Source organism: Triticum urartu, chromosome 2A (assembly GCF_056163025.1).
Source record: "Triticum urartu cultivar PI428250 chromosome 2A, HENAU_Tu73, whole genome shotgun sequence".
NCBI classification, from domain to species: Eukaryota; Viridiplantae; Streptophyta; class Magnoliopsida; order Poales; family Poaceae; genus Triticum; species Triticum urartu.
In genome coordinates this window covers 252,107,365-252,116,207 of record NC_141874.1, presented here as the reverse complement: position 1 = coordinate 252,116,207, position 8,843 = coordinate 252,107,365, and the positions used below count along the sequence as shown (strand labels likewise).

At 49.7% G+C, this 8,843-nt stretch overlaps 1 protein-coding gene across 1 annotated transcript; it reads left to right on the top strand.

Annotated features, from left to right (window-relative positions):
* The first annotated feature begins 690 nt into the window (after nt 1-690).
* Nucleotides 691-2,056, top strand: LOC147984726 (uncharacterized). Its single transcript, XM_087541230.1, has 2 exons — nt 691-1,020; nt 1,481-2,056. The coding sequence occupies exons 1-2, from the start codon at nt 691-693 to the stop codon at nt 2,054-2,056; spliced, it is 906 nt and encodes a 301-aa protein (XP_087397356.1).
* The last annotated feature ends 6,787 nt before the right edge of the window (nt 2,057-8,843 follow it).

Below are 8,843 nucleotides of genomic sequence, written 5' to 3'. Positions count from 1 at the left end.
TGTCCCCTGCCTCCTGTTACCATCCGCCTTAGACGCACAGTTCGGGACCCCTTACCCGAGATCCGCCGGTTTTGACACTGACACCCCTCATCCCTCTCCTAGTTCATGCAGACCAAACAGGCTTCCTCTCCGGCCGCAATATCTCGAAGAACTTCCTCTACACTGCTGACATTTTTGCACTGTTGTGTCAAAAGGAATGCGCCCACCCTCATCGTTAAACTTGACTTCCGCAAAGCCTTTGACTCAATTTGCTGGGACTCCCTCCTTCACACCCTGCAAGTCAGGGGCTTCCCTAGCCGCTGGTGTGACTGGATTCGCTCGCTTCTTTCCACTGGTCTCACGACTGTTCTGCTTAACGGCATTCTGGGCCATTGGATCGCCTGCAAAAATGGGCTTCGTCAGGGCGATCCACTCTCCCCCTACCTGTTTATTATTGTCGCTGATATCCTTCAACAAATGTTCATCAAGGCTCGCCATGATGGACTGCTTCTGCCCCCTCTCAGCACCAACCTCCCTTGCCCAATCCTCCAATACACAGACAACACTCTTATTATTGTTAAGGCTACTCCCACGGCCGCCAAACACTTGAAACAAACTCTTGACGCCTTCGCAGCTGCTACTGGACTCCAAATCAACTTCTCAAAAACAACTTTCATCCCCCTCAATGTCGATCCAAATGACGCCGCTGGCATGGCCCACGACCTCGCAACCAATATATCCTGCTTCCCTCAAACTTACTGGGGCCTGCCCCTCTCCCCCTTCAAGCTCCCGTCCTCGGCCTTCCAACCCTTGATTGATCGTTGTGATATTTACCTTGCTGGATGGTGTGCTCTCCTCCTCTCGCGTGGGGGCAAGCTCGTCCTCCTCTCCGCGGTCCTGGATAGTCTCCCTACTTACTTCATATTGTGCTTCTCGCTTCCCATCCAGGTTTTAGAAGCTATCGACAAACGTAGACGCACCTTCTTCTGGTCCGACGATGAGACTTGCTCTGGGGAAAAATGCTTGTTTGCTTGGGACAAAGTTTGTACCCCCAAAGTAGCTGGTGGTCTAGGTGTTAAGAACCTGCGTGTACAAAACTTTTGCTTGCTGCTGAAATTCGCCTACAAATTTTTACACTCCTCCAACCTTCCCTGGAAACACTAGGGCTTACACCACTCCCCCCTCCACATCGGCCATGGTAAGAACAGCTCTTTCTTGGCAAAAACCATTTTTAAACACCTTCAGAGCCCGAGAGAGATTTCACAATGCACCATTGGTGATGGTTGCTCCAGCTTCTTCTGGTTAGATTGCTGGCTCAAGCCCGAGCCACTAGCCCTAGTTTACCCCGCTCTCTTCTCCCACCACACAAAACAAGAATGCCATGGTTAACACTGTTATGTAGGATGGGGTTGAACTTGCTATTCGCAATCGGCTAACCACTACTGCGATTGCAGAACTTGCCTCTCTAAACTCCTTGTTGCAGGATGTGACTCTCTCGTAGGTCCAGGACACTCGGCGGCTGCTCAACGGGGCGGCCTTCTCCACTCGAGGAGCATACACAGCTCTTACAGACCAGCTCGCCGACCCCGCTCTTGAGATCATTTGGGACTCACGGGTGCCGAAGAAAGTTATGATCTTCGGCTGGTTGTTCTACCTGGATCGCCTCAACACCAGGAAGAACCTGCATCGGAAGCACATCTTGGACACCTGTACCTGTCCGCGGTGCGGCCACTCAGTGGAGGACCGCGAGCATCTCTTCTTCACTTGTCCGGCTGCTGTGCGGATTTGGCAGCGGATTGGCATTCAGCCCTCGTTTACTCCGATTAGACAACTTTTCCACTCACCTCTCCCGACCGACCAGCCCTCCTCGGTTACCTCATTCATGTTCCTTCTAATCCTATGGAAAATCTGTGATGCAAGGAACAAGAAAGTTTTTCAAAGCTTGGAGATCGATGCTAGTGGTACAAATATTGCCATTCTTGATGACCTAATTGTTTGGTCTCATAGGCTTAAGTCTCAAACTCTCATGAACCACGCCAATCTGTGGCGCGAGTTCCTCTCCTCTAGAAACCTGTAACTATGTGTAACAACGGTGCTCTTTGAAATATATTTAGGTGGGGAGCCTTTCCCCCTCGGTGACCATTTAAAAAAAAGTTCTGATTGTACCCTCTATACCTTCTGTCCTCACTGTTCATTTTTGCATCAAAGTTCGTGTAAGCAAATTTCTGTTTTTTCCAAATAACAATTCGATACTTTACATATCAACATCACACAAGTACTACCATGTGCAGAAATGTATTCGGATTTTTGGCGCAACATAATTTTTTTAAATGCATGATACAACCAATTCAAAATTCAAAATTTAACCAATTTATGTTACATCAAAAAAACCAAAAACATTTTATACAAAGATTGGCACTTGTGTATAGTTGGCCTGCCAAGTTTTAAGGTCAAATGTTCTCTTTGAAAGAAACAAAAAAGAGAATTTCTATATAAGGATAGCAGCACAAATCTTGAGGTAATACTACCGGAATAATGCGGATGCCGACGACATTTTATCGGGGCCGTCAGCATAGACGAACATATGCCAACGGCCTAGGGGAAGCCCTTCCTCAAGCGGCGGCGAGGGGAGGAAGGGCGGCGGGGTGTGGCTTGGGTGGCGGCTAGGGTGCGTTCCTGGCCGCCCGCGGGAGCGACCGAGGAGCGTCGCTCTTCAGCACGACTTGTTACTAGAGCCCTGCGCGGTTCAAATTTTTGAAATGTAGATTTGTTGTACTACAATACCATTGTACCTTCTATTGAGACCATTCACTTTGCGTCAAGATTTGTGCTGTGCTATCCTTATATAAAAATTTCTATTTTTTTTCTTTCAAAGAGATCATTTGACCTTAAAACTTGGCAGGTCAACTATACACAAGTGCCAATCTTTGTATAATTTTTTTTTGTTTTTTTATGTAACATAAATTGGTCAAATTCCAAATTTTGAATTGTTGTATCATGCATTTAAAAAAAAATATGTTGCGCCAAAAATCTGAATACATTTCTACACATAATAGTACTTGTGTGATGTTTGATCTGTAAAGTATAAAATTCAAATGTTCATTTATTTGGAGGAAAGAAAAGAGAAGTTTGCTTGCACTAACTTTGATGCAAAAATGAATAGTGAGGACAGAAGGTACAGTGGAGTATTTTCGAAAGTTAGATGTTCCTTTTGTCTAAAACGACAGCTTCGAGAAAACTGATGGGAGTAACAGTATTAACTAACACGTATATGTATACAAAGAGTAAACCGAATCCGATAAATTCATTAATTAAATGGTATATATGCCTGCAATAATGACTGGACAGAGAGTATCGTTGTCGATCTTGGCGTCGCCGGGCAAAGCCCGCGGCGCGGCAGCGGTGCGTCCTTCTCCTCTTCCCGCTTGGGGTTGGACGGCGCGGGCCGGCCGCCTCGGTGGATGCTCTATCCCGGTGCTCCCGCTAGAGCTCGATGCTTCGCTACGCAGCCGCGCGGAGTGGCGGCGTCCGGCGGTGGATGGATGGGCGCGCTGGTGCACGTGGGCGTGGATCTGGCCGGGGCGGGCGCGGTGGCCTCCTGCCGCGCGGATCTGGTGGCTTGGCCCGTGTGCGCCTGCGAGGTGCGCCGCAGGCGTGGGCGCGCGTGTGCTGCACGGAGGTGCCTCCCGTGGGCGGATCCAGGTCTGCTGGGCGCGCTGGTGCGCGAGGGAGCTTCAAGGGCGCGGCTCTTGGCCAGATGCGGGCGCGTGGTGGCGCGGGAAGCTGCTCAAGAGGCGCGGTGGTGCACCCGCTGGGTCGCGTGATGGCGCACGGTGGCGCTTTGGGTGGCCAGCGACGAGGATTTGCTGCCCGGAGGTCATGCGGTGATGCGGGGTGTGCTGCTGCTCCAGCGAGTTGGATCTGGAGAGTGTGATGGCGTGCAGTGCGCGGTGGTGCTCGGACGCCGGGGCGGCGGCTCCGGACCTTTTCTTCGGTGACGGCGGACGTGGTGGCTACGTGGGTAGCGCCACGGTTGAAGCTCGGGGGCATCGGTACTCCTCGGCAGTGCATCGGCCCTCCGTCGTGTCAAGGACGCTTGGCAGTGGCTGGTGGGTTCAGGGCCGGTCCTGAAAATTTGGGGGACCGGGGCGAGACTAAAACTCGAGACCCTTAATATACACATCATAACAATAGCTATGAATATAAATAACAAATAAACGATTTTCAATACCAGTTAAATACATCCAAAACCAGTGTGCATAGCAAGTAACTTATACATATTACCTTATAGAATTCTTGTAACATTCCTTGAGGCGGAGTAACTTATGATGGGGTTGATATCAATATTATCCAATATTTTTTCTCAATGCATAATGTTGCTAAACCATTTACCTCTCTTGAGTCGTTGCTGACCTCAAATAGATGTTCACAAATTTCAACTTGTAAAAGGTTCTTTCGACCAACGTGACAGTCCAAGGCACAGTAAATAACATGCAATAAGCAATGGATATATTAGGATAACATCCGATGAATTTCCTACATTCTCAATGCCACTTACATTGTTACCGTGGATGTTGGTGTCGATGTTTACTTCTTCCTTGTCATATTCTGAATTCCAATTGGTTGCTCTTCCACTATGACAACTATGGCCAACTCATCATCAGCGTTTATATATCTAAGTACTAGAAGCATTAGTAATTTAGTATTACTCTTGAAAAAGTATGAATATCTCCCCCTTGAAAAAGTATTACATTGTTACCGTGAATGTTGGTGTCGATGTTTACTTCTTCCAGATCACATGATAAGACACAGTGCTAAAAATAAACAAATAAATAAATGCATCAATTGGTCAGCGGTGCCACTGTGCAGGCTATGCATCCAGAAACCCCAATATGAACGTATGGTATACCTTGGATGGTCGAATCGCCGATGGACCGAACAGAGAGCGAAGCAGCGAATTGTAATCGGCGGACGATCTAAATTATATAAAGGAATCGGCGAAATTACGATCTAGGAGAAAGGGGAATGGAGCGTCGAGCGCGTAGTCGTAAAGAGGCGACGAGTCGACCACTACTAGGAAAAGGCCTACTAATGGCGCACCTAATTTGGCCATTAATGGCGCATTAGTGGTGCGCCATTAGTAGCACGCCATTAGTATATTTTACTAATGGCGCACCACGGGTGCGCCATTAGTATCTGGTATACTAATGGCGCACCTCGGATGCGCCATTAGTATATATAACAGTGCGCCATTAGTATGCCTCCCAGGGGGCCATGTATACCCAGGTGCTTTGGCATACTAATGGCGCACGACAACGAGATGCGCCATTAGTAAGTTCGGCATACTAATGGCGCACTGTTTAATGATGTGCCATTAGTATCCTTTGGCATACTAATGGCGCACTATGATGTGATGCGCCATTAGTATGAATATTAGGTTTTTTTTTATTTTTTAATTTTCTGTTTTTTGCACAGGTTACAAAATGTATAATTGGACAAAATATAAACAGCACACATCAACAACAGATTCATCGAATACAATAGAAGATTAGTCTCTGAATACAATTCATCGTTTTAGTCTCCGAATACAATTCATCATATTAGTCTCCGAATTGAAAAGACCGAACAAAGATAGAACATTATATTACAAGTCTCGAGACCGCGAGTTTGTCTTCACATTACAAGTCGATATCGATCATCTAAACTACCATCACATAGAAGAGAGATGCGGTCATCACGATGAGCATCATCACGATGAAACTCGTCTTCATCCGGTTCCTCCAACGCTCCCTCCCCTCTCCCGCTAGATAGCGGGTGTATCTAGATTCGGCCTCGGCCCTAGTGGCGTACCCTTTGTAACTGTTGCCGCTGAATCGGTGAACCTGTCTCTGACACTCCTCCCAGTCGTCGTAGACTCCGGGAACCTTACCCTTGTACACGACATACCACGGCATCGCTATGCAGTAGCCAAACGAAACGTTAGTACCAATTCACAGACAATACATAAGCAATATATAAGTATGCAACAGAACGATCGAAAGAGAAAAGCAAGACATTAATAGCATCGATTACATCTTAAGTTGAACGACTCTCGAAACCAAAGAGACATACTACAAGTTCATTAAAGTTTAATTACAACATGAGCCAATCGATGTTTCAGAACTAGACACAGCATCACTGCTTTCGACTCGACTCAAGGGACCAGAGCGTGGATGAAGCCGCCGTCTATCGTGGGAGTCATGAAAGAACGGGCGTTGTCAGCCTGCATTTGTAGGATTGTGTCGATGTCACTGTTGGACGGTTGATTTCTGAGGTAGAACTGCCCCGAGGTACGAAGGACATCTTGATGGATGATTTCCGCAAACTCCGACTGGATGCGAAAGAATTCTTGTCTGATGTCCGCGTCCTGGATTGCCGACACGCTCGCGGCCCAATCTTTGAGTCTACTCGGTAGCAGAAGGTGATGATGGTCCCGTACGATCGCCCGCATGTGATGGATGGCGTAGTAGGCACCCTTCTGACCGCCAGGCGGCTGCTTGACGCAGCAGAACGTCGTATTGTGGGAGAACACGTGCTTGCCGTACTTACGAATAGGCCTGGTGAAGGTGCCTCCAGATTTGACGTAGCCGGGGAGAACATCATCAAGAACCTTCTTGACATTTGTGTAGTCTACGTTCGACTGACGGTCCGGGTCGAAATACGTGGCCATGGAATATTTGGGGCTTAGGAGGATGAGCGTGCAATGTATGTCACTGCAGAAAACACGGAATGTTAAAAGAAAAACGATCGAAATCTAAGAATTCATATGTTACGGGGCGGTTGAGGGGAGGACTTACTCGGGAAAGTAAGGCACGAGGAAGTTATCCTTATCTTGGTTTGCCAGAATGACGCCTTCGAGGTAAGAACTCGCGACTTGCCGGTCCCCAGCGCTGCCCAAGATCTTGGCACGCATGTAGAAGGGGTCGACTATCACGATGTCCGGGGTCTTGTCGCGAATGATCCGCATCTCCATACTCAGCGAAAATAGCCGAACGAAGGTGTAGTGCAACGGATGAAGGTTCAACATAGCGTGGATGTCATCAAACCGCAGGACGATCGTACCCCCGATGGAGTTATCCACAAAGCCCTTGCCCTCTGGCACCTTGGCCGCAAAAACCGGGTATGCCACATCCTTCTCTCCGAGACGCCGCTTCTCCAAAGAAAGAACACTGTCATGCAGACTCCGCATAGCACCGGTTGCAGCATCGAGCATATTTCTCGGTAGCATCGGCCTACCCGCCACATGCACCCTCCTCGAGATATCCTCAGGTGAAGGTGGCCCGTCCTGAGCACGGATCGTACTCGGTGCCGGCTGGCCCGCACCCTTGTTAGTCTTTCTTTTGCGTGCCTTCTTCTTCTCCTGTAATGGGACCGAGTTCTGCTCACAGACCACCTTCTTGAGTGTGTTGGGGCTGATCATATTTCGCACCTCGCCTATCTGAGGATCGGTGAAGTCGGCAGCTGGAGGCGTTTCCTGAGAGCTGAACTGCAGACGACGCCTGTTGCAACTTGGCTTCTCCGCGGTACCAGCTAGATCGCGCACGTCTTTTGTTGGGTTGGGTTCTTGAGAAGGAGGCCCCATGAAGTCGCCACCGTACCCATGATCGGCAAAGTACTGATCGATGTTGGCAAATGTATCGTCGTCATCGTCGTTCTGATCCTGTGCCATATGCATGTTTGGATCCAGTGGCATAGGGATGTCCGGCACCGTTGCGGCGGTCTTGCCATGGGGCCGACTTGGCGGCGGCACGACTGGCGGTGTTGTCTTTGGGGTGGTGTCCCCCGCTCCCAAACGAATCTGGCTCTTCGGCCAAAGCAGGGGCCAGCTCAGGCAAGCGCTGAGGGTCATCATGTCATCATCGTCGGCCCCGACGGGTCGAATCGGAGGTAACAACTCGTCGCAGCCTGGCAGCACCCGAACCAGTTGAACCCTAAACAAGTTGGGTGGCATCTGGGTACCGTGGAACAAGGGGTTGCCCGGTTGAACGATTTTGCCCTTGGCGACATCGACCAACTCGTTGCTCACGAAGTGCAGGAGAGTGCACGGAATGTCGGCGGCGCCCTGCGAAAACATGTAGGGCGTCAGGGATGCCCAGTCAAAGGCAAGGAGATGAAGTCCTCGGCCGAGAGAGGCTTAATTAGTTACCATGATGATGGCGTCGAGCTCGGCTAATGTCGAGGCACCGCCAACGGCGGGCGTGCAATTGACGGAGGGGCCGCTTGCTGCAGAGGTGCCGGCCGGCGTACACCCGGGTGCATTAAGCTCCCGTGCCGCCTCCGCCGGAGACACCAATGGCCCCGCCATTGCGTTCTGCGAGTTGCTGGCCGTGAAGCTAGGAATCGGGGGCGGCCCCTGTTGGCCGCCCGCAATCCACGCACTAATCCCCTGGATCAAGGTAGGCACAATGGCGGTGATCATCGCTCCGAGTTGTTGTTGCACTTGCTCTTGGACAATCTCCGGAATCTGTGCCACCTGTGCCCTGAGTTCTTGAACCTCGCGCGCCTGGCTTTCCGAGCTGGTCTTTTTCTCCTTTCGCCCACCAGTGTTATAGTATGACGACCATTTTGTCGACAAGCCTTTGCCGGCCACACGACCAGCTGACGTCGGCTTACTGAGCTTATCCTTGTTCTTCATTACATTCAACGCCCTATTTAGAGTGGTGTCCCAAGGGTTGCTCTTAGTCGACCCCGCGCTACTGCTTTCAGTTGCCTGCGGAAGGAATGTGAACCATTTAGAAATTTGGCTTCATTAATTAGAATGCAACCATATGGGCTAATTACGCGGGGGTGTATTCCTTACCAGAACAAGCTCAAGCGCCCTAGTC

What these genes read in the sequence shown, in the direction of transcription:
- LOC147984726 (XM_087541230.1), top strand. Translation starts at nt 691, where the DNA reads ATGGCCCACGACCTCGCAACCAATATATCCTGCTTCCCTCAAACTTAC. An exon ending in GCTTGTTTGCTTGGGACAAA is followed by an intron (nt 1,021 to 1,480) that starts GTTTGTACCCCC and finishes ACTCTCTCGTAG; the next exon opens with GTCCAGGACACTCGGCGGCT.